Source organism: Varroa jacobsoni, unplaced genomic scaffold (assembly GCF_002532875.2).
Source record: "Varroa jacobsoni isolate VJ856 unplaced genomic scaffold, vjacob_1.0 scaffold_1248, whole genome shotgun sequence".
In the NCBI taxonomy this organism is placed as follows: domain Eukaryota; kingdom Metazoa; phylum Arthropoda; class Arachnida; order Mesostigmata; family Varroidae; genus Varroa; species Varroa jacobsoni.
This window is the reverse complement of record NW_019214150.1, coordinates 311,824-337,500: the sequence shown is the minus strand read 5'-3', so window position 1 is coordinate 337,500 and position 25,677 is coordinate 311,824. Positions and strand designations below refer to the sequence as shown.

Genomic DNA, 25,677 nt, shown 5'->3' with positions numbered 1-25,677 from the left:
GTCTTTCATCGTCTTGTGCAGTTTGTCCTGATCGTAAGTTTATGTAGGTCAAAAATGGTTTACGGCAGATACTCTTAAGCAAGGTAAATATTTCAATGAAAAGTGATACAAATCTTTGCGTAAAAGCAAGAACATCTCCGAGACCCTAAACTAAGATACGGTTGACACTTGCTGGTACGCGAGGTGGTGAGGCCGATGTAGTCTCAACTACGCTGCTGACAGTCGCAGAACGACTTACCTCGCCCGTGAATTGGCCGATTGTTTCCTCCTACTTCATTATGTGTGCTATACATTTGACAATTTGTCAGGTCAAGATGTAAATAAATGATCATGAATAAGAAAAGTGACCAACTTAAAAAATCATGTGCTAATAAAAATCGATATTGTTATTGCATCAGTATAACCAACGCGATTTGTTATTGAAATGAACGAATGGAGCAAGATAGTACCTGTTTACTTCTATCGGATAGCAATTGCCTACTAATTAAGTCTATTACGTTTTGCTCCGTTATTCCATCCTCTGTTAATATCATCTCTAGGCGTTTATGTGCCGTTTCATAGATGCACCGGGCACCCTTGAGATTATTCTTTCGGTAACGACTCTGCCCCATTCTTTTTGCTTCACGTTTCAATATTGGTTTTAATAGCAGCGGAAAAAAATGCCAGAAGTAAATGTACTAATAAACGAGGGTGACATAAAATAAGTAAGCAGAAGCCCTGGAAAGACAATAATGATATTCAGTGCAAAATGTAAGTTCGATGCCGCAACGACAACTTGTAGCAAAGCACGAAGGGATTTTTAGAAATTTAAAACATCTTATGGTATACAAATTAAAACTGTAATGTAAAAAACGAATACTTGAGAGAGCGGTCAGTTGAAGTTAAAACACTACTCAGTGTTTGATATATCACATTGTAGCAATTAGTAACCAACGAAAATTCTAATGTTGCTTGGAAATTCAATCTAGAGGGAAGTTGGAACCAACACCGTCCAGTCGTTAAACTAACTCGGTGGGAATTTCTCAGCGACAACTTAGCCCGTTATATCTAGTAGGTGTCACAATGCATTGACCAACTGCGAAATAAATTGTTACTGTTCATCATTACTAGACATCGTACTGTTTGCTGTTAGTTACCACGTATTTTCTGCTACTCCTTAATTTCCTGGTGGGTAAGCTGTTTTAGAATGGGGAACGTGTACGTATAAAATATACGACAAAATGCGTCCAGCATTAATTACCTACAATTATTGAACAAACTTGAAATGGATAAACTTCTACGGCCCACGGATTTTAAGCGTTTTATTGTCAACTTTGCTTTCGCTGAACTGTAAACGCAGTTACAGCTAGGTAAACGCATGACATTCTGTAGGTATATGACATTATATATATATACATACTGTATCAAATCCTCTGCATGCATTTTTCATGTCAGCGGCTTCTACGGGGCTAGTATTTCTTTATTAAGGGGCAAGCGAAAACGCCCCCATTCATCGCACCTAAACACTGGAAACCTAAGGAAAAGTATGAGGGAATTACTCTCTGGCCGCACTGCTGAAATATAGAGCCTTGATTTAGAGAGGAATTTATCATGGTTCGTTATTTATTTACACTCAACATTTCAATTCGCTCTATTTTTACTTAAGTTAATCTATATATATCAAAACCACAAGTTTACATTAATAACTTATATATATACTTAGTCACTTTAAAGAGGCTAAAGTAGTTGCGTAGCATAGCTCCTTCGCGCAGATGAAAAATCATAATATCATACGCGAATAAACTTACATATTTTTTTTATCTATTTGTTTATTATGTGTAGTCTGTACCAGCTACAGCGTCTTATTATGAACAAATTTCAATGTGATGAACGAAAAATTGGTAACTCTAAGAGACAGAATCACTCAAAAACCTTATGACTACAGGGTTACACGCGAAGCGAGTCTAATGCGACTAGGTGCGGCCTAGGGAGCCAGAGCATAATTACTTTTAGACAGCTAACCAAATTTGATCTTTGTTTACCTACCCTGAGCAACCTTAACCAGTTATTGTTATATAACATGCTCTAGCCATCATGCACCGCTGTTGAAGAGCGCCAAATGACTTTTAGAATCAAATTCGTGGGATTTAAGAAATGGGTTTGAATAAGCTGAAGTCGAAATTGAGAGAAAACACTGGCTCGCAAGTATTAAACAGTAAAGGGTGACCTAGCACATGTACCTCCCTTAATCTACTCTGAGTAGCTAGCTGTTTGCATGTGAAAAGCACGAGGAGCCGTGTGGAGGTTCTCAGACATGACGAACTTGAAGGCTTTATAATTTACCGACCCAACAATTCGTTTGTTCTCAGAAAGTTCTAACTCGACGTTAGCAGCGAATTGCTCTCATCTTGCACCCAGTATCTGGAACGAAACCTAAATTCTACATAGGGTAGTAACAGCCCTTACAATCGGGCGACAGCCTCGCGCTGGTCATCTGATTTTGGGAACATTCTGGTGCAGTGCCAGGTGCTACTGATACCCAACTCAATCCGGCTCAACAGTGATTAATCGAATGTCCAACGGAAAGCTGACAACGCACATTAATTTTATTGAGTTTAGTTTTAATCGTTCACAGCTCTCCCGACTTCCTTCAATCTATCGCTAATATGGTTTCGGTACGCGTGCGATGTTTGAGGTGATGTCTTCTTCGCCACATCTAATCAGGAACAGGTTATCGAGTTATCACAAACTGTAGGAGTGACGGCATTTCTCTGGTGCGATAATGTTTAGATGGATCTTGTCGTCTTCGATATCTGCTATTTGCTGCGGGAACAGCGGCGATCGCGACAACATCAGCAACGCAAGAGAAGGGTATTATGAAGCGGACCAGTGATAAACAAAAGGCAATATAACAAGAGAAAAACATTTTAGACTACCAATTCGTGCGTGCGATCAAAGATCGCTGGTGGAAGGAGGAGTGTTATTATGTCGGTTCGCTTGAGTTTCGCTACGCGGTCAAAAAAAAACGCGAATTGTTCGTAGCGTTCGAGGCTCCCACATGAATTAAATACTAGGAGCTCGAATCCCCTCGTATTCCCTTACCTTATCAATTTCCATTCTCACCTCTCATCACAACGCATCTATATGCTACATGACTTATGACACGAGATATAAAGGATAACGAAAAAAAAAATAGTTATCTTTAAACTCGACATTTTTCCTGCACGGTCATCTGTGATACATTGCAAACCCAGCGATTTCGAGCCAGAATGTATCGTCTTTGGTAAAGCCATGCAACTATAGTCATTCGGTGCATCGTAATCAATCACACCAGGAAAAGGACTATAACTCAGAAGCCAGCCATTTAGCCTGATTGGCAGAAGTGCCGAGGAACGCAGTGAAATGCCTCATTGAGGTCACTTGAGATCTAATTGTGCATAGCGATTTAGGCCAATAGTAAATATTTTCGCACCTCATATGTTTCTAAGCTTAGTAGATGCACAAGTTACCGCTACATTCGTTTTTTGCAGAGATGGAAATCTTTCAATGGAATCCCGTCGTGTTACGCACCAAGAAAATGCCATGTTAATGCACATCATTGTTGAACCCTGGTATTACCGTAATAACGATAATACGAGAGTTTAGGGAACAGGGCATATGCGTAGAAGAAAGCCCAAAAAGAAAAAAAGAAAACTTACCAGGTTCGATTCGCAGTGCGATCGTTGCCCGAAGGCTAGCGTTTACGAAAATGTCTGCTGATAACCGAATGATAACCCATGGCCCGCGTCTCTTGTGGGCAAACATCGTTTAACGGACACCACTTCATCCTGATTGTAAATTAGAAGCAGATTATATCCGATTATCTGTTGAGGAATGTATCACTGGGTATATAAGATTACAAAAACCATCACGCAAACGAGCGCTTAATGTAACGCTTCTAAAGTGGCCTAAGATGTCGTTAATAGAATCCTCTTGATCTAGCTACTTTGCCAATTCCGTGTATTGAGAGCACCAAACGGGAGAAAGATGAGCCCGTTAACTTCGTTAGACAACACATTCCCAAAGGTAGTTGTTTAAAGCCTAGAGACACCAACGTAAAGAACACTGGTTAGCTTATAAAAGCATTCCCGTCCATTCTAGTCATCTGATAATATCTTGTTTACTCACATATCTCGTATCACTAAATTGAATACCTTTTGCCAATGGTCGCTTCAAAGAGGCATTTTCGACTGTCTGTATCATCCATTCTATTGATAGGTTATTTTTATAAACACTCCATTCCGCATCTGTAGTTGTTCTGGCTATTAAGTGTATGCGCTGTGATGAGTTTGCGCTCAGCCAGACCCAACAAATCAAATACATAAACGAATAAAGCCATACACACGCTACGCAGCTCACACTAATCAATAATAGTATCTTTTTTTTTAAAAAAATACTTTTTTCTAACCGCTTTTACAAAAATAACTTCGGCTAATAACTGCTATATCCTTTATCGTTATTGCTACGAGCAGAAGGATTGCGTTTAATGTGAGGGCCTCAATCAACTTACCTGCTTAGAAAATAATTTGCAAACGCTTTGAAGATGCTGTAATGACATACGTAAATCTTCGAAAGAGTTTATAACTTGATGCTTACTAAATTGAATAATAACATATTTGTTGAGAGTCGTACAATCAGATACTATCTTAAGCAAGTTCTTTAAATCTAATCGATAGCCCTCTTAAATTGGTCATAATCAATATCGGAACCTTTTGAGAAGGCCGATGCGGGCCGCCACCCTGTGACTCATGTAAAGCAATTCTTTCCAAACCAAAATTGGCTTTATCTGAACCGTATACCGAATGGCTGAGATTATTAATACTATATTGATATCATAACTGATAGATTAGGTTGTAGCATACTTAAAAGCCCATAGGGGAAGGGTTAAGTCCATGAGCCATTGGTAAGGGAAAGCTTTGCTAGCGTTCGTTAAAGGTAGCCGCTCTGCTGCCGTACCTATATCCCCATTCAGTTAACCATTTTCCCGCTTCTCAAGAGCAGTTGCCACCTTTGACCCGACAGGGACAATATCCGTTTCGCTTCGCCGATCAGCTAAACAAAACAGTATTTGATGTTCAATTCGTAATCGTAGAGTAAGCTAGTTAGATGTTCTCTTTTGAGCGATTTCGTAATCAAAATAATCTGTCAGAATGCGTCAACGATAAACGAACGAGGCGAAAGCTTGAATGAGTTCAACGCGAAAAACCAAGAACGACGATTGCGGAGCTAGTCATAATCTACGTTACTATTACACGGTGTAAACACGGCATAACTGGCTACCGACGCGTACCTACATCGTCACTCGTAGTGTAACAACCATCATCCGGATAGAATAGTCGACTAACGTGTATTACTGGTGATAACACTCGTATAAAGCCAATCGTATAGCAATTCAATGAAAGCAGATAACAAAGCTCATCGTGTAATTGTGCTTGTCGTCTCGACGGTCATCATCGCACGTTGGGCACGAGGGCCGACACTTTCGTTGTCGACAGTCGAAGGGGTCTCGAGTCTCTTTTGACTCTTTCCAGAATCCGGAGTCCGATTGCTGCCGCCACCGCATAGCTATTTGTTACCCACACGTGGGCTAGTACCAACGCCAGTTCTCGCTCTATGGATCGCTACCAGTAACGACTACACCTATGTGAGTCATTCACCTAAACAAGCTCGCAGCAATAGGAAGCAGGAATTATAGCAGCAGATGTGTGGAAGCATCAAAATATCGGCTATTTCTTCGAAGACACCGATATAAGCGACGTAGCTAGTAACGGCTCTGGCATACCTGTCTACTCCTACTTACAGCAGGTTCATAATCGCACAAGGACCACCGCTTCGCAGTGACGGAGATAGTGCGAAGTTTCGTTGACGGTGCTTAATGGTGCGCACAGTTGTGGGCAGAGAACACGACAAAGAACAACAATTGCAGTAGTGGCAGGACGACGAGTAAATTTCTTGATGCTTCGAATCTCATCGTCCAGGTGAGTTACCAGCGCTACGAAGTTGCTTGCGACCGATGCTACGATCCGATCTGTCAAAGTGGCCTCTGAAACGGATTCGTTGTTGTTTTTGGTAACGTTTTTTTGTCTAGCCGAGAACCTGCTTGATACGGTAAACATTACGATGGCGTTACCACGCCATGCGGCAATTGGCAACGTAAATACGGGCTCAAAATAGAGTAGCTCTATACAGTTGACCTTATGGCTACAAAGTACACATCGACTGAGACAGCGACCTGTAGAAGTTCACTTTTGGCACATAAATTGTAAAGGGGACAATCAATTGAATTCTCAATCTAAACAAAATAAAACAGCATACATTCTCGTAACTTTTTCACCCGTAGATAAACCAGTGATTAAGATGAACTATCACTTGATCTATATATATATATATCTACCTGCTTAGCTGGTGACCTTTTAAGTCCACCGGGATAGAAACTCACAATTATATAATAAGCAGTTTTTCCTGGTAAAAATGCCGAGAGAGTTTTCAAAGTCCTGGAAATGTTTTTTTTCATCGATTTCTAGCGGCGATGTTACATGCAACTTTACTTGAAGTAGAGATGATGACCCAACGGCAGATCGAATTTACCTTCCTGTTTCACCAAGTTAATTCCATTTTGGTCGAAGTTAGCTCGAGACACGGTCGCAGTACCTCGCAATAAGGAAGTTTTTATACTACATCGTACCATTTTTAGCTTTTCAAACTTACTACTTAACTGAAACGTCGTCTCATAACATATAGCTAATATTGAAAGAGTCACTGTGTACAGATACGAACGCAAAACTATTCCAAGTTAGATGTAAGTAGGCTTGCACTTGTTAGTGTGAGAAAAATATTGTGGAATTGCTATTATCATAATCAATCAAAATTAGAATTAACGTGGTAATATCGATATTGAACAAGGCCAGTGAATGGCATTTGGTGAGCTGCTAAAAGGAAAAGAGTACTAACCTATGGTAATCAAAAGCATTATAACAAACAAATTCTGTGTAACCATTTTTATTCCGATAATTATAAACCAACTCTCAAGTTATATGCGAGAGTACTTCATAACTAAGTGATTTAGACCAGATGATTAGTTCAGACGAAGGAAAAGATCATTTTAAAAAGCAAATACTATTGCTGTAGCAAGCTAAAAACAGTCACAGACATATTTATTACAAATCGTGAAGTTTAAAAAATTAAATTGCATATCTGAATTGTCGTTTCAGCAGTAGCTCCAATGATTTGCTTTGTAACGGCTAGGACCAATGGGCCATCTGACAACTACAGGCCATATCATGCAAACAAAACCTTTACGATGTTTATTTAACGAATCTTACTTATCTGTGTAAAGCTGAAAAAAAAAACACATTTTTTCCATTTAATATCATAATCGAATGCCAAAACTGGAAGACAATTTTAATTTATAAAAATGACGTACTTACAAACAGTCACTGCCGATGGGGTACGATGCCTTGGAATCAAGAGGGTGTGGGACGACTGGACCTTGGTGCATTGAAATATCTACCCAATAACCTATTCTTCCCTCTAACTTTTCGTTGACAACATAGCCTCAAGCAGGCATTTACATCAATAGAGATTTCGTATTCTATTCACTGATGTTACTTCTTTTATGTAGCGCTCAAACAACCAGCAACACTTATCTAGATTTTGGACAACTACTAAGCCATTTTTCGGATCATCGTCAAGTTGCGTTTAAGAAATTGGTCTAAAACTTACCCTTTCGCACCAAGTCTACATCTTCCGAAAGCCTGCCTTCACGAAAGCCTTATTTGAAGTATAAGTGATTTTGACTTTTTCTAGGCCTATATCGGCTGTAGTTATGGTAGCCTAAGGGCATAAGTTGCCATATGGGGTTATACAACGGACTTCAAAGCAAAACCTATCCGCTAAATAGTAAAGTTGAAATACGAATTGGACTCTGAATTTGTATTACTCCCTATACACTGGCTGCCTCATAGGAAATATGCACTGTATTAGTCCGACACTAATAATAATTATAATGACAAATTGTTTATCTATTGTTTTTTTCATACTTATCGACTGATCATTGATGGCCATATCCAACGGCAGCTTCAACTGTTCTAAGCACACGTATAGTTTTTCAAAACCGTTATTGGGAATTTTAACTGGGCTATCAAATAATGCGTAATTTGACTGAATGTAAGAAGAGTAAAATCTTCTTGCACGGTAAACGCCGTCAGAAAACCTCAAAGGCTATCTTAGAATTCACAAAGATACGAACTCGCTGTTCGTAATTTGTTTTATGACCGTTCCTATTTCACAGAGGTTTACACGGAGCTAAATTCGGTGATCTGTGTGTGGGTTATGATGTATATAAGCTGCTTACAAAACAAGATCGCCAAACAACGTCTTCCTCTAAATATCACCAAACGGTGATGAAAAACGTCCACCGTTTGTCGCCTTTTAGTCTTATTAAAAAAAAAAACAAAGAAAAGGACAAACAAAACAGAGTTGTTGATTAAAGAAGCAGTAATGTTTCTTACAGTTCTGTATTTACGTCATTTTTGACAAATTCAACAGGTTTTTCTCACCTAATCGAGGAACAACCTCCTGTCTAACGTCAATAGTGTTTAAACCCCCTATTCTTCAACTACGTTAAGATTTAATTTTCATCTCTTTTTAAGTTATATAACTTTTTTCTTTTAATATAAGTTTTTTCGGAGATTCACAGCTCCAGCTGAAACCTACCCTTCTATGAAATGGTGCTCTGCAAAATGTCCTCTATCACAAAACTGTTGTGTAGAGTTGACAATGGTTTACGTTGTGCCGCGAAATTATGAAAACAAAAGCTCAGGAGTTTGGCTTAGTACTATAGCACATGCCCATCCAACTTATATCGGATTGAAAAAGGTCCTTTTTGGTCGAAAGAAACTCGGTGACGTCATCTACATGATGTTGGCGTATTGCTAGTTATCGCTAAGCGTAAACTTGATATCGCACGACGATTGAAATCTAAAATTGATTGAAAACGCTACTCTCTCAGGCAGCTCGTTCCTAAACCAGTAGAATCTTTAAAAATTGAGAGGTCCCGAATTTCAAAAAGACGCAGTGTTTAAGGTAGGCGGGAGTGTGGGTGGTTTATCATGTCAAACACGGCCTGGTATACCAATTTAAAGAAGTATGCATCCTAACGATAATCTTGCCAAAGCAAATATCGTCGAAATACCATTTTATTTGTGGGCTCATAGAATTTGTCATGCTTACAAAACGGGGTATTTCTATAGCACGTTTGCCACAGAACGTCTACTGTGTTACTGTGAGAACAAATACTGCATTGTACTATGTGTATTTTTAGCAAATGAAAAGATGCTACGAAGACGTGCAATTACTACATATAAAGTTATACATACTTATTATAACTTTTATACAAGAAGAGCTTTCATTCGAACTATGTACAGCAACGGAGACAGATATACCAATTGGAAAGTTTGTGCACTTCTAATATTTAACATGGTCTCCTAATTTCAGATAGGAACGTTATAGCACAAAGTATATAACGGTTTTGTTAAAAGCGAGTCTCCAAAACGTAAATACGTGAGTGCTCCTGTGGCAGCCCTGAACGAGGATAGTATGTCTCGATTTAACCTTCTCATTAGAGTCGATGTTCGGTTTGCCCTCATTATCGTTCTGCTAGCAAGCGGGACTCAGGGAGACGAAGCTGAAGACGAAAAAACAGGTTAGTGACACCCTTAGTAGCACAGAAGAAATCATCAAGTTGGGATTTCGTTTTATATATAGGTTAATCGTCGTCCATTTGCACACGATAAATATAGGTCCTTTCGTCAATGACTCCCTCTGGTCAACAGTGTAGCTTCAATTGTAAGAATTCTGTAAATTTATAGTGTTGAAGTAAAGGGTAAATTAAGCCTATCAAGTTAGCACAGCTTACACTTACCAATCGATATCCGACTAAATTGTCACCTACGTTAACAGACAGACGTCTTAGCCATGAGCTCGCTGTTAAATAAGCCACCTTCGTATCGAATACTGGCCTAATATGCTAGTGGTACGGCACATGTCTATTCGCAGAATTAACGAATTTTTGGCGCTTACAAGCCGCGTTTCTTTCATTTCGAAAGGATCTCTTACCGTCGTTTACATGACCAAAGCAAAAATGATGCGGCATTCTATATACTTCTACGACTACATGAATCGCATGCCTATAAAAAAAAAACTATATGTACCTTTCGCAATAATTACGACGACAGAGACGAGCACGCGCACAACGTTCTGAGAGGCGCTGGTACAGTTCATTCTGACAGCTAAGGATGCCTGCATTAACTTAACTACCGGACTCATTCGTAATCGCTTGTAAGTCAACACGTAGTGCTACTAGTACTAGTTTTAACAATCCATTCTTCAATTTCATAAAACGCTTTATTATTTGGTCCTGACTAGCGGGTAAACGTCCGTGGACAAGTCTGACAAACATTAGTAAAAACCTTCAGGCTAATTTCATAAAAACTAAACATAAGTTACGTCAGATTCGTACCCAGTATTTAGATTATCTATCGCTTAGTCATACTCATGTCAAAAAATTGCCCTCGACAACAGCTGACCTTCGAAAAAATTTAGAGGGCTAGAAACTAGTAGCAAATACACGTTCCCTTGTTTTGACTGCCGCAAATGCTAATGCGGTACAAAGCAATAAACTTTCCACACTTGAATATCGTTGCTGAGGAGGCGAACTGTCATATTCCTCACGGGCAAAGTTACCCTTTTCTCGTTGGGCGGAGTGAACCATTGCGAGCACGTATACGTATAATTAGTTAGCTTTATCTGCGGTACGCAACATTGCAACTCATTATATTCCCAGATAACAATACATGAGGATTTTCTGTTGACTCTCTTTAGATGGACTATCAGCTAGAAATAATGCAAGCGTTACGGTTCGCTCTACATACGTTTGTCCAAACGACAGCGAGGCCATTATGGCTAAACCCTGCCTAGTCGGATGCAAACGCGGCGAACATATAGACAATTTTCCGTATGACCAGCGTTCCCGATTCGACGGATGTAATACCTGCTCGGTTAGTAGTCTTTTCTTTCGTCTGCTTCGTTGTGAATAAGAAAGTATGCCTATTTTGGCCTATAGATCCTGGAAAGGTTTCGCGGCTTCTCAATGCTTTAGGTCGATTTTTAGCATTCATTTTGACATTCATACCTGGTAAAGTGCACTAACTGATATCAACGTTTTATATTTTCCGAAAATTTATCCACTTAGTTAAATGATACATTTTTGCAACTGTATCTACAGCTAAATTTGGCCGAAATTTATCTTCCTCAGCCCTTCCACGTGATTATTGAGTTGATGCAAAAAATTTGAATTTAGTTCCTCAAGACTCCTGGTATGCAATCACATTTGGTCGGAGTCCTGCGTACCATCATTTGACTTTAGATGAAAATTCGAGATAAATATGTTTACCTTTGACGGTATGCATATTGTCTTTAAAGTAGTGGAACGTTACACTGCTCCGGGCGGGTTTACACACTCCTGGGCGTTGAAAACGCTATGCTGCTCAGTTAAAAGGGGTGACGTCTAATCACTCGACGGTCCGAAACCATTTGCATAACCCCTATCAATAGAAAATGATCATAAGCACCTCGAACATTAGATGGATCTCGGTCATAAAAGCCAACATAAATGTGTTACTGTGTCAAAATTGTAGCAAAAATATCACATTGCCGAGGCGAATGTGGAAGAGCATTGCGAATCCACCGAGGTCTGCTGGGCGCCCGCCATAAATCATGTGTGTGTGTGTGTGTAAATTAAGCAGACGAACGGTCCGGTCATATTGTTTACGCAACAAAATTCTTACTCTCTTATTTTTTTATTGGCTTGCTTTATTTTGTCTTCATAGGAGGTGAGATCTATCCATGTATATTGGCGTGGCTGTTATGAATTCTAGATGTACGCCGCATTTATATTCAACTCGATCCTTTATTGATTAAGTGAATAACGCGAGCGCTTGAAGGTAGCTCAAGTGCAAATTACGATCAGGTTGCGAAGTTGCGTCCGGACTTGGCACTAGAGTTTTCCGCATTCGTTTTTCTATTGCTTCCAGTAGAAATCCATTGTTTGCCCATATGACCCAACATGACTAACAGAAACATCTAAACAAATAAAAATTACAGACACACGTGTATCGCTATCCGGACGGATCTACATGTGAAGGCCTAGAAATGTGCACATCAAAGGCTTGTCTACCAATCACATCAATACTACCAGGACCGCAGAAGGCACACATCCAAGAGGACGAATAATCAACATTATTTAGCCGTGTATTGATGAACGTATGAGAGTATGCGTGGTAGAGGAGCTGAAATTATCGCTTCTCCGACATCCGAAATCAGGCTTACGCTGTAAAGAGCCCAATATAGTGAAACTAAAATATCATTTTTCTCAAAAATAAACACTATTATTACCCCATAAAAAAAAAGCCCTATTTCTAGTTACGCCATATAGAATATATTTGCCGTTTGTCAGCTTTCAACGATTTTTCGATATATACAGACCATAGTGATCAACACGATCTTCCAGAAAAAAATCCCGTAATGAAACCTGCCATAGGCGTACCCGACTGACGTTGAAGAAAGGTCGGCCAATCAATACTACTATTACCGACCCCATGTAAAAGCATAGATTCTTTTCAAATGTGCACTGTAGTTTAAAACAACATTGAGTATACAACGTCGATGACATCAGTAAAAGCTTCATACGATTTACGAACGAATTCACATAGCCGTTCCCGTAACAAACCTGAGGTTTAAAAAAAATCCTGAAAGCCACTCAGTTATTAGAGTTTCGAGGGAAAATAGAGATCCGGTACAATGGACTGTTGTAACTTATATAAAATACAATACATTTGCAAAAATCAACTCATCTTCATTTAATACACGTGGTGTACCCATTTCACTTTCACGTTTGTAGCTTATATTCAATCGTCCTTCAAAATTAACAAATCGAGAAGCGCGATAACGATAGAGTAAGCTGAAACCCACTAAGAGTGCAGATGTGAACTATGTAGAGGATACAAACCTGCGCATGAAATAAGGTGTAAAGGTGCTCTTTCCAAAGTTGGGGATGAGCAAAAAACGTGTAACGAGGTATAAAAACGCAAACGAAGGCATAACCTGAAACCCACTAGAGATACAGGCGCAAATGATGCAGGGTATGTGAACTTGCTTATGGAAAATAACCTGGGATATCAGGGCGCCCGAGAGCTAACGAGGGAGAAATAGGTATTTCCCAACAGAAGAAAAAATGCTACCAATGCCAATCGGAGGAACACTTTTACGGGATACGTAGCTATGAGGCCAAAAATGCGCATCCCATGGCTTTCGTAGCAGTCTTTGAAGAGTTTCTAAAACCGGAAGCTACAAGGCACTCGTAGGCGAGGGTCGGCCAAGGTAGAATATTTTATTTAAGAACAAATTTCGTTCCTATATGTGCTTTTATCTCAACTATAAGGTAAAAATATATAATACCAAGAGACAAAGCCCGTAAGACCTTTAAAATGGTGCTATATATTTGTATATACGCAAATAAGGAGTAGTCACCTAATGCTAGTTAGTTTTGCTCAAGTACAATATATTCATCCCTACAGGTAACGTCATTTATGCCCTATGTGACATACTAAGTAATACACCTAACGTATGAAATAAATACACCTCATAGAATTGCATATCGCTTCTTATTCATCTGTCCAATTTAAGAACATGAAGCATCAGAAAATACAACACTATATAGATGAAAAAGATGCCTGAAACATATGTTCAAAGCATTTAGGTTTCGAATATTCCTAGGAAGCTTCACAACGACCAGACTGCAGCCTTGGCCGGATTGCCAGGTCGAGTCAAACGGAAGTGAAAATGATCTCGTTTAAGATCGGAGAAGGCAAAAGATATTGAAATGAGCTCTCTGCATGATCTGCTCATCTTTTACTCTTAACAAACTATTCACATTGCCATAATACGCAACAAACACTGAGTTTGCTGTGTGTTCCGGTCGCATACCTATTTTATTCTAAACTGTTTGTGTCTCAAGTGATCGGTACTATCTCACGTTCGCTTATCTACGGTATTCCTCTCGGCTAAATGTTTTTCCCTGTAGCTTCCTTTATTGAGCCACCTACCCCCGCTATCTTTTCTCAACTCTGGCGTGGTCTGTACTCTATTTGAGACTGCATGGCTATGGGATTATTTAGCATATCCATCTGTTTGTGGTTTCATCCGCGCAGCAGTTCGTCACAATTTTCTATTTTGTTATTATTATAACAACCAGATTTCACTGAATCTCTGTCTTTAGGGCAGATCCGTATTTTTTTAGACAAAGCCACGCTGTGTTAATTAGCGTACTAGGTATAGATAATAACAGTTAACCTGTTCTAGTCTGTACATTACCGGGTTATGTTTTTCCATCCTAAAACTAAATATATACAGGTGTAAACAAAAAATCCTACTTTGTTCACACAGGTTGTTCGTATACGCAGAAGCCCATGGTAAGTCGCTGCGGCGATTTTCTACGATCGGTGGTTAGGTGCGGTCTGATACTCTATGCACTCGCTACATGATTAGAAACAGTTGTTTAGTGGGTTACGAAAATGATCTTACGTGGACGAAGCCAGCAGTGCAGCTTTGAATGCAATAGGAACCTGGCAATGCGGAAAATGAATTAGGGCAACATACGCCTATACACAAAAATTGAAACAGGGAATGTTTGCACGTGTGTATGAAATGAGGGCGATATGTAGGTTGGTTAAATGTCCGTGATAGCCTAGCGGATAGCGGATTTGCCTGTTAATCTCAGGGACACGTTGTGGTCTTGGTTCAACCTAGGCATAGACAGACCTTGTGTCATGCTGGGAGCTAGCCGTATGATGGAGCTATGCCTAACAGCGATACTGGACATAAAACTCGAAACATAGAGGTTGAGTATATTAACACAGTAATATAATAATATGAGAAAAAAGAAAAAAGAGTACAATATGTTGTAAAGAAAAAATTTATCGTTGTCTCTATTTGTTGGATTTTGCATTAGCTGAACGTGTTATGGTTTAAGGCCCGACTAACTCTGCTTACTTTATCTACTCATCATCACCCACACCATATGTAACAGCCCTGTAACGGCTGTGGAGTCCGCGTATAGTTTTTTCGCATTATGTGCGAAAAAATCTGGGTTCGTGACGTAAGCAAAGAATTGTCAGCATAAGCTGGCCGTAGAATAATTTAATATCTAAATAATAGCCTATTAATAGTCCCACCTTCAGCAGCTCTATATTGTAACAACCGAGTAGGATATATTATTTCCGTTGTGAGATTTAGGGTGGCCGTTTGTCCTTGTAGTCCATGTTTGTGTTGTTCATCATCTGCTTGTGTTTTCGTGACTCGTCCATTTAACAAATATGTAGATACATTGCCAGCTTTGTTAGCCAACTATTGGACTAATTCATTACGGCACAGTTGTTGCCTTCGCTGTTTTCAGGATGTATTGACAATGAAAATAGAAAGTTTTCTTTCCTTGAAGCCGATACCAATATTCGATTTGCTTAATTCCAGCGTTTGCAAGATATAGCAGGCATAATTCGTTTGTGAAATGGCTGAAACTATTTTGAATTCTTAACCCCTCTTAATCTCTAAAGTTGAAGCTTTGTCTCGTAAAAGCGGAGCCCAATTGACGATACGTTTGCATTGTTGTGCGTAAACAATTTGAATTGTCGTCAATTCTGCTACTTTGTATTCGACTGAATGCTATCATTTAAGGTATAATTATACTGGATCAAACACGCCGCCCGGAAGGCTGTAAGCCAGCCAAGCTAAGCGATACTAGGACATAGTCGGCCCCGCGCAACGTTCAACTCTACGTGGTTTCATGTGAGTCTTGTAGACCTCAGCAGCCAAACGTCCTCAAGTGTTCTTTTCAACACTAAGCAATGAATGAAGGAACAATAAACTTGTCACGATATCTGTTTTGCTCAACGCTTTAAATCGGCTATTAGTGATGATACTTTGCAAGACCTGGCTTTGATCGCGTATGCCCAAGTAGATTTTGCGTCATCTTCCTTCCCAAATGAGCACGTTGCGAGCTGCTGCACAATCTCGAGGCATATATATGAACGGCTACTATAACTAGCAGCACTAAAAAGAAACGTTCGTATATCATAAGAAACGACTTATAGTAGAATCCTTTAACCCACCCTTCGTATCTAGCGTCCTGGGTAAGTTGAATCTGTATTAAAGTGGTAATGTAAACCTTTCAAACGGCAACTATTATTTGGACAGGACCACGGTTCGTGAACATCTTGTTCTTGTTTGATATTTGTCTTATACTCACCGAAAATCCAGGTTCGATTGCAAAATAAATCAACGTAGACTCTATTGTGTGTTCCATACAACGATTGAGTGCAATGACAGATGCTCATTCCTTGAATATACGCTGTTACCTTAAGGCTGGAAAAGCTATTATTCTATTCTTTTCCACGAAGCGTATTAGACAAACATTTTCTGCGTTCACGGTTTGAAACGATTTATATTTATTGAAATCAGATGATGCGCATCAGTATCACCCATATTTGAGTACTCTTATTCATTCTGCTGTGAGAAACCAGCTAGTTCAGAAGTACATACTTCCTTTGATACCGGCACTTAATCAATAGAACAATATCCGAAACTTTTACTTGCTTCTAAGCTGAGCTCCTCCAACCGTGGTTGTTAAGAATCTGTACTCGCTAGATATGAGTGTGATTTTTGGGAGCCTTTGGCAAAGATATGGATGATACAGACACCGCTTAACATAGTTAGATTTCTTTTTTTCAAATTATTCTCCGATTTTTAAGATAAAAACTATGTACATACTATAAATGCATCGTGTGATCTATACTGCAAACACTCCAGACAAACGAACATTACAGAAATAAAGTTCAATTTTATCCTGTACATTTACCATTCCAGGAAAATGAACAGCCAGGGCTTTCAAAAATAGACAAAGATCAACAGCATCATTTTTGATAGGTACATACTCTCACCGATAGCCAGTAATTATGCTATACTTTGAATGGGGTTTATATAGTCTGTATTGTGAATTTACACTGTGTTATTCATCATACGCGAACGATATATGGTGAATGAGAAAATCTGCCGAAAATGAATATGGACAAAGAGGATCAATCGTTAGATAAATCCTGCCACATTTGCACAGGACGTCAACGATCTCACATACGGAGATTGCGAAAAAATTAGATAAAGTTTTTAGTAAACATCTCTTCGAACATAGATCATCGCAACGGAGTAGCCTCTTGCCTCTAAGTGGTGCTCCATCGATCATTTGATCCATAAAAAATGGCCTGATACTGGACACCTCGCACCAACACCTATATATATATTCCTATGGGTATCTGTATTAAGACCCTACGGCGGATACGCATTTTCTACGGAATTTGCATCAGCCATAACTTCTAGTCGTTTATATCCACAGATCCAAGTATCATCAGCCCTGAATAAGAACTTTGACAAGTGAAGAAAAAAAAAAGTACCGTATGGCTCACGCGAATTCCACCAACAGCTTTCAGCTAAGATCACACTCACGAGGCAAGAACAGAAACAATCTAAAAAAAATGGAAAATCATGTAACGGAGGGCAAAAAAAATACAACGATTTTCATCTCTTTTGCCATTGCCATTAAGCCGATTTTAAACATTTTTTTGCCATTGATTCTGCCAGTGAGCGGAAAGCATTTGCGACTCACTTCCGCTAGTTGTTCCGCGAAAATCGGCTGTTGTGACGGATCACATCGATTTGTCATCATTTTTTAAAACAATTACTTCTTCGCAAAATTATACACAGGCGGTTGAGTGCCCTTCATTGCAAGATCAGATTCGTCTATCCAAGGAATACCCTCTACAGCATCACCTAACGAAGCACAGGAATTTTTATCAGGAATTATCTTTTTGCTGTCATTACCGTTGGGATGTTGAACATGTGTTTGTTGATCTACAGATTTCTTCAGTTCTATTTGATCGGTGTCGCCGTCATCGTCTTCGCAGATATCCCCAACTTCTTTCGCGTAGTAGGCCATCATGGCCATAGCACCAGCACCGACGCTGTAGAAGAATAGAGTCACTCCCAAAAAACGCCGTCGTAAAGTGTCGTTTTCGTAAAACCAACAATTACCTATATAAAAGAAAAGTTAAATACTTAGAAAATTAGCTATATGCGCAGGGAAGGCGTAACATGGTCGTTATCACTGAGCCCAATATGATTAAAATTTTGATTTGTATATACGAGTGGCACAAGTAACATTTAATAAAGAGGTACTATTCTAGGTATTTAGTCGATTTATACACCCTATTCCCTACAATCAAGTTATCGTTGTGTGTGTGAAACAGTAAATGCTCTGTAATAAGACATTCAATATAAACGTCAATTTTTTGGAAAGTTACATCGAATGCATTCTACATACATTGTATATATACATATATATATATATATACAACATATGCTAAATGCCGCTGACAGTATTCCGCTATATAAATCGCGTTAGACATGTTGCGAACTGTTCCTAAATCCTATGTACAAAACTAATCGTGTACCTCTTCGTCCGTCCCGATTCCCCCATAAGAGGCAAGCTGAGTCGAAAATGCCTCCGTAGATAAGCGGATATGGAATGGCCGCTGCAAAAAAGTTAATCATTTTGTACGTTCAACACTAAGTTATTATTATGACAGTTCCTTATCTAAGCTTTTTAAAACAGAGTATACATCTAAAGCGAATTTCTTCTAATATCCTTATATTAAGCACATGGCCGAGGGCCAAAGGTCTCGAGAGTATTTATGTAACAAGATAATGGCACAGAAGCCCTTATCGTTATATCGTATAGTCGTTCATATATACACAGAAAATACTGTATTTATTTTTCATGTTCTAAATATAAACTATTCGGACAACTACTTCTTAAGACATATAATTATTGTATCTCCGATAGTGTAAGATCGATCACCTCCAAAAAGCCCGCTATTTATTTTTTTTGATATCCCGCATAGTTTACACATACATATCGATCTAACATAAATACTCTAATGAATTAAATTTTGAATGACAACTTACCTATCTAAGATACTGTCGTTCATATATTAATAGGTAGTCCTGTTTTTGTTTATAGCATGTAATAATACATCAGGTGTCGCACTAATGGTTCATCTAAATCCAAAGTCTCTTTAATTGAAAACTCGGAAAATTTAAATGAAATCAATAACTGACGGAGATGCACTTTGGATTGAAAATTGAATATTAAATACTAAATATCTATTGTTCTAATTTTAGGTAAGCATGATCTTACTACTCCTAAAAAAAAAAAAAAAAAAAAAATTTCAAATAAAACAATATTTAGCTAAAAAAAGCTATATATACATATATAGCGTTTTTAAACGAATAATGATGCTTCGTTTATTTGAAATTTTAAGGATGGCGGCCCATAAACAATTTTCTTCCCGATGTGAATATAGAGTTGTAAAAATTCTTGTAACACATCTCTTTTGTAAAACATTTCTCTAAAAATATGAAATTGATTTTTTTAAAAATCGTTACACCTGTGGGAAGTTTCTTAATCCATCACCAGCACGAGTGTTCAGTAATTAGCAAAGATTGTCTGCTCGATGCAAAGAATATGAAGTCTTGCCTCGTAAGCTGAAGTAAAAATTTAAGCTTCAAATGAGAGAGCCATTCATCCTTAAGAGAAGGCGGTAAAGTTCTTCTGAGACTGAAACCTCACGTGTTACAAGCTTGGTTAAGGACGGAAATTAAGTGAAACTTTTGTAAGCATCAACATCATTGAAAATCGTGTGCTTTGCTGTCAGCATTCGTTAGTTCTAAAACCTCCATTACAATACCCTTCTACAATATTGTTACTAGTCCAACATTCTGCCAAGCAGACCCCAACCATGGCAACAGATTTCTTCGTGGATGGAGATGGGGCAAATTTCAACGTACTTCATTACCAAACTTTACCATAACCGTATTATACATATATACCAGTGCATGTGAATCGCCTACATTTGTTTAGACAGGTAACTATTTGCGTTAAATGTTCTTACGGAAAGGGTGGGCAAGGGAAAATGCGGTTCCCAAATATATAAGAAGAACCGTCCTTCTCTAGAAAATAACCTAGCACCCAAACGTTTAGGTAGCAATTTATGTGAGAGAGAGTATTGTAGAGATAATTGTCAAAATCCTTTTTAACTTAATAATCAGTTTGCGAAAGTTGGAACCCCAGAGACACGGTCAATAAGAGTAAAATACGGTGCTGTGGTGAGACTCTCAGTGTCCTAGTTGTAGACGACGATACTAGTAAAATAATCGTTGATAAAGAAAATCATTACATTATTTTTCATGGAAAAAGCAACATTTTTTGTCACGTTTCTCAAAAGAAATCAAATATTGAAAAATGAATAAGTCTTTACTTATTCTAGTATTGCGAATTCTGATATTCTTACTCAACTGTAATATCATTTCCACGGTTAGAGATAACGTAAATGAACCGCGTAGCGACAATGAAGCGTTCCGTATCTTATCAACACTATTGCAACTTTGGAGGGCTTCATTATGATGCGTTAATCACTAATTAGATGCTCAATAATAATAATGCCATTCTTCATGTCTTCACTATCTGCTACATATTAGGTTGCCTCGGTTAACAATAACAGAACGAAACAGAATAAATAAAACCGGAATCACTAAATCTTGTTTCGGTACCATTATCAAAAATGACGAACGTTTCGAAAAAGCTTCAATTTGAGTCATACCAACAGCTAACTGCCTGAAAAACAAGTCTCGCCTCTAGAGAATGTTACTACAGATGTATAAGAATATACAATATTATGTTATAGAAATATACTGCGAACTAGATCTGGTAGCATTAAATCTTTTTTTGTAGACTACGCGTTAGTTAATGTTTTGGTCGATTCAGTTAATATATGTCCGTGATTTCTAGTAGTTATTGGTATTACACAGAAAGTTTAAACTTTCGTCTCGAATCGTCACGAATCAAATAGCTAGCTATTTGATTCGTGACGTAAAATGCTAAGTTATCCATGCACGAAAAATATGCTTACAACGGAATAATATATCCCTTAGGGCGACCGTGGTCAAATCTGCTATACTAAAAATTTACGCATGGTCCCTTTTGGAAACTATGCATTATTTTAGCGATTCGTGCATTTTATTTGTATGTTAATCACAGGCCGTCATAACTCTTACGGTAGGTACGGTAAACAATGAAAGTGACCACCATTCATAACGGAAACACTAAATTGAATTCAAGTTCATCAAGTTGACGACAAGCTCATAAAGATAGATTATTAACTTGTTGTCAACTCGACAGCATTTTCTGCCTTTCATCCGCGTCGTCATTATCCGGAGTCAGTTTGTAGTTCTCATTTGTTTTTTTGCTCTTCAGCTGAGTATGAGCAGTGACAGTAATTCTTACTCTAGTTTGGATATTAGCTGATACAGCATCCTGATTTAAGTATGCTCCGCCCAGTTTGGCGTTCCCTTCTTCCTCATCGCCATACATTCCTGTTATGTTCTTAGCGTAGTATGCCATCATAATCATGCAAATGGTACCGACGAAGTAGAAGACGATTGTAGCGCCCAAGTAGAGATTTCGTAGGGTGTTATTGTCATAATACCAGCAATTGCCTTGCCGGTCTCCACGAGTACCCCAGACCAAACAGGTGGAATCGATCAAATACCCGTATATTAACGGGTAAGGCACGTAAGCTGGAATAATGAAAATCCCGATATGATTCAATGTGCCATTGCATGGCAAACGTAATGATATGTCGTTCGTTGATACTTCAATAAAATGCAGTCTGTCCATGACAGCCATGTCGTCGATCAGTCACCATCACCTCTGCACTACCCACGTGACAGCTAGGCGAGTAAGCACATTTGGATACTAAGAAAACATACAAGTTGTACTTTATGCAGGTAAGCAGCAAAACGTGTCATGTCGGGTGAAGGTACGGGAATTCCAGGAAGCTAGGGAAAGGACCAGCAGTCCTGAACAGCGCGTCGTAAGATAACGTTACTGGTAACAGTAATATTGGGCCAACTATTTTTCTAGGTTAACCAGTTATGCCTTAACCAACTGAACACAATATTGCTTATAGGTTTATGCGTCACGACCCATTTACGTTTGTTGATAACCCGCATTGAGATTACGCCTTTTACGGCAATTAGAGATACGGCTCGCAGGCCTGCTTCGGCTGAAGAAACTGGACGGTTGTCATAAAATGATAATTCATGAATAAATGTGTGCGCCAGAATGCTTGGCATTATTCCGATACCACCAAAGAAGGTTTCCTTCTTTAGGATAAACTATTCGGCTATTTTAGGCATAGTGAACCGTCTAGAAATACTAATACACCTTACGTTAAACCCATTGCTAGCGTTCAATTAAACTTTTTGTGAAATAGTACAAAAGTCACACATCTATTCCGTATGATTTTGTCGTGAGGGCCCACAGAGGAGATGATCCGTATAAAAAAAAAATAACAATAAAATGAAACAATAGTCATCTTAACAAACGAAGTAGCTTCTTCTTTGCTCACTTAACATAAGCTCGATTATTTATCCTCATATGTTTGTATGTAAATCTAACCCATCAACAGAATGACTTTACCAATCTATCGGGTTACGGTAAACAACTTAACTAGTTATGTTTTCACTTTTGCAATATAAAGATGATTGCGCTGTTTAGCGTTGTTTGTACACTATGCAGGTTCGTATAAGTCCTGGGTATTCAGTATTATTTCGAATTTTTCTGCACATCTTTTCGTTATCGAAGAGCTAAAACTATTTTCGACCCACTCTTTTCTCAATTGACTGACAGTTGCTTCTACCATGTGTACGTATATTTCGTCCGGTGATATGTCAGGGATAATTTTACGTTTATACGGCCCGAGAGGATTGCACGGGCTAACCACGAAGGACAAATACTGTCATACATTCGAATAACGACAGCACCAATATAGCACCAATATTTAGACAAATAAGCAATAACTGGCTACTTCAGCTTATCCGAAAGACGCTGCTTCACGTCTTCCACTAAAGTAAACATCTTTAGAGCAGAGGTTTATAGTAAATAAGTAATTCATCACTTGGCAACATTGTCGCGATGTTACTGATAAGTATAAAAGCGTAAGATTCTCTATGTAAAGTAATTCCGTAAGTCATCGAAAAGCATCACGTGTCCTCAGAAATCAAGGGAATTAAAGGAATAATGTTAGTGTGAACCCTCAAAGCACACCTATTAACAAGCGGTCATGCTTCATAAATATACTTTACTAACGCATACTCAGAGAGCAGCAATACCGACTCACACCAAGATAGCAAACTTCAAATATCACAAATATTAGGACCACTATAAGGCCTAAACCCTGGGCTGCTACAAAGCTTGTATAATCCCTTCATATCATGTATCATAGCAAACAACTCGTCCGTTAAATGTGCTTCCATTTTAGGAAATAAACAAAGCACGTTTAGGAAATATTCAATGAATTTGCTAATAGCGCGAAAAAATCCCGGATGATCATGCGACGAAACAAAAAGACCATCACAGAATCTACAACACACACTCGCGAAAGCTGCTACGAGCATTATAGTTCTAACCATTAGTTTTGCCAACATAAAAAGTCTATTGAACATAACTTACCGAGAATATTAAGCACGAAGCTGGTAAAACCGATGGCAAGGGCTTTATCAGCCGGGTCTACGCATCTGAAGTAAAAGACAGGCTTACTTTTAAATGCTATTGATCCTATCATCACTGTGACAACCTAAGGATATTTAGACTTTGGTCACTTCATCTCAAAGCAGGGGATGACCCATAGGTAGAGAATACGTAAACTGATACAGTTTTTGGCTGAGAAGAGCACACAGGTTAGATTAGATGATAATGCAGCTGGGACCTAGGCCATCTGCAAGGCCTAATGATCACCTGTTTCGTAGTGCTAATCCCACGAATCTCCAAGCAACATTATTATAGTGACACACAACATGTACGGTTACAACAATTGTAAAGATGGAGAAGATAGGAGACTAAGATAAATATGTTTAGCCTATTCATATGAGATCAAAATTCTAGCGTCAGAAGGATAAACATTAAAACTGAACCTTTAACTGCTTATTAAATGAAAAGTTAGAGTCCATAGTAAAATAAATTCGGCCCGTATATAGTACGATAATTCTAAAGCCTGTGACCGGAAAACTCTTTGCTCTCGTATAGCCAGTTATACAAATGCAAAAAGCGAGTCACCCTTTAAAGCTGGACTTGACAGACGGCAGGACCATTTGAGTAATGAAAGACATTGAAAGTAATCGGGGTAGGACGGTTTCCGTAAAGTGCTACTCAGGAACGAAAAAAGAGAGCAATTAAAGTATATAATTTCGATTTTCATACACCTCTTATACCATATGTGTATTATATATACAATGACAGTTTACTAACCGCAAGCTGACAAGCATACTTCCAACGCGAGGCAGCGTCGAAATAAATTTGGCCCCAGTGGTGACTGCGATAAAGACCATCAGATTGCTGCAATCATTAGGACAGAAACCTGATACAAAACGCCTGAGTGGGTCGAGCAACAGTTTGGCGTCCCTTCTTCGAGGCCAAAATGAGTCATCTTCTATTGGTTGATCTTCGAGACACGAACAGTCCATGTTTGTCAGCTGACGGGACAACAAGCGACAAAAAAAGATTGAGATTCGATTCGTTGTACTAAGCGTACACGTTTTATAGTTATACTGCAAAGTAACATTATACTAAGCTTAACGTAACTGATCGTGCAGAGCGTGGCTGGTTCAGACTGTTTTACCTCTAACGTATAGAAATACTTCTAACAATGCACGAACCCTCTAGAAAAACTAGAAGCCAAGCTGTTGTTGGTACACGTAAACCTAACGTCGATGTTGTGCTTCAAACAAGAAGAGGCCAGTGCAAAACGACAATCGAATCTCCGGCCTGGTAACAACGATAAAAACAGAAGAATAATTTGTCGGTTCAACGTCTGGCAGGAAAAAGGTCAAAGCGATTCTTTGGGTAGGTCTACCAAATAATAGGCTTTTTGTGCTGAATTACCAGTGTCGCTAGAATCTAGCTTTTCAACTTGCATGGTCAGCAAAGCTGTAAACTATCTCCACCTTTAGAACACGGCAGAGCTCAACGAGACAACGGAACATTACTGCTTCCATTCAAGTCACAAGATCCACTTGTTTTTTTTTCAACGCCACGAGAAAAGTTACCGGTACATTAGAATAGTAGAAAACGTTAATATACAGCACGTTATTCCGCACTACGTGTTCTATGAGCAAATGCGCGCCAACTAATAACGAAGACGAAACAGCACAGCCATCCTCTGAGGTACCGAACAGAAGTAACAGACACACAAAAGCATGATCAGCTGATAAATTAATGGCGTAAATCTAAAAATCGTTGACAACTAGGTTTTTATCATCCGATTATCGAAATTTGTTTATACGTGTATCGATCTTCTTGGTGCGGCTGCGTAAGTTAGCAGCAAACGCACACGCCTGTCGCTTGTACCCGTCGAGACGTTAGAATACGACAAATGCTCA

At 38.8% G+C, this 25,677-nt stretch overlaps 2 protein-coding genes and 1 long non-coding RNA gene across 14 annotated transcripts in view; 1 reads left to right on the top strand and 2 right to left on the bottom strand.

Annotated features, from left to right (window-relative positions):
• Nucleotides 1-1,259: 1,259 nt before the first annotated feature.
• Nucleotides 1,260-5,053, bottom strand: LOC111268030 (uncharacterized). 5 transcript variants are annotated; one of them, XR_015314044.1, is made up of 3 exons: nucleotides 4,728-5,053; nucleotides 3,678-3,806; nucleotides 1,260-2,802 (listed from the first exon to the last, which is right to left on the bottom strand). It is a non-coding gene; the product is annotated as an uncharacterized LOC111268030 (long non-coding RNA). The 5 variants fall into 5 exon arrangements; XR_002684973.1 differs by lacking the exon at nucleotides 4,728-5,053 and adding an exon at nucleotides 4,529-4,708 and having other exon boundaries at nucleotides 3,678-4,059; XR_002684974.2 differs by lacking the exon at nucleotides 4,728-5,053 and adding an exon at nucleotides 4,529-4,708.
• A 479-nt stretch (nucleotides 5,054-5,532) lies between these two features.
• On the top strand, nucleotides 5,533-13,730 carry LOC111268029 (uncharacterized). 2 transcript variants are annotated; one of them, XM_086971536.1, is made up of 5 exons: nucleotides 5,533-5,662; nucleotides 5,821-5,996; nucleotides 9,514-9,721; nucleotides 10,900-11,075; nucleotides 12,181-13,730. In XM_086971536.1, the coding sequence occupies exons 3-5, from the start codon at nucleotides 9,616-9,618 to the stop codon at nucleotides 12,307-12,309; spliced, it is 411 nt and encodes a 136-aa protein (XP_086827662.1). In that variant the 5' UTR covers nucleotides 5,533-5,662; nucleotides 5,821-5,996; nucleotides 9,514-9,615; the 3' UTR covers nucleotides 12,310-13,730. The 2 variants fall into 2 exon arrangements, with proteins under 2 accessions (XP_086827662.1, XP_022702452.1); XM_022846717.2 differs by having other exon boundaries at nucleotides 5,595-5,996.
• A 2,823-nt stretch (nucleotides 13,731-16,553) lies between these two features.
• Nucleotides 16,554-25,677, bottom strand: part of LOC111268026 (solute carrier organic anion transporter family member 74D) — a 44,294-nt gene continuing 35,170 nt past the window's right edge. For 6 of the 7 annotated variants that reach the window (XM_022846714.2, XM_022846712.2, XM_022846710.2 and 3 more), the window contains 4 exons: nucleotides 24,548-24,771; nucleotides 23,753-23,817; nucleotides 18,633-18,713; nucleotides 16,554-18,213 (listed from right to left, as the gene is read on the bottom strand). In XM_022846714.2, the coding sequence (XP_022702449.1) occupies nucleotides 17,861-18,213; nucleotides 18,633-18,713; nucleotides 23,753-23,817; nucleotides 24,548-24,771 (723 nt within the window). In that variant the 3' untranslated portion in view covers nucleotides 16,554-17,860. Of the gene's footprint in view, nucleotides 18,214-18,632; nucleotides 18,714-21,523; nucleotides 21,817-23,752; nucleotides 23,818-24,547; nucleotides 24,772-25,677 lie in introns of all 7 variants that reach the window. The other variant, XM_022846711.2, reaches the window with a different exon arrangement.

Bases quoted from the DNA above. Each gene is read 5' to 3' on its own strand.
- LOC111268029 (XM_086971536.1), top strand. From the start codon at position 9,616: ATGTCTCGATTTAACCTTCTCATTAGAGTCGATGTTCGGTTTGCCCTC. The intron at 9,722-10,899 runs GTTAGTGACACC...GACTCTCTTTAG, and splicing joins AGCTGAAGACGAAAAAACAG to ATGGACTATCAGCTAGAAAT. The intron at 11,076-12,180 runs GTTAGTAGTCTT...TAAAAATTACAG, and splicing joins ACGGATGTAATACCTGCTCG to ACACACGTGTATCGCTATCC.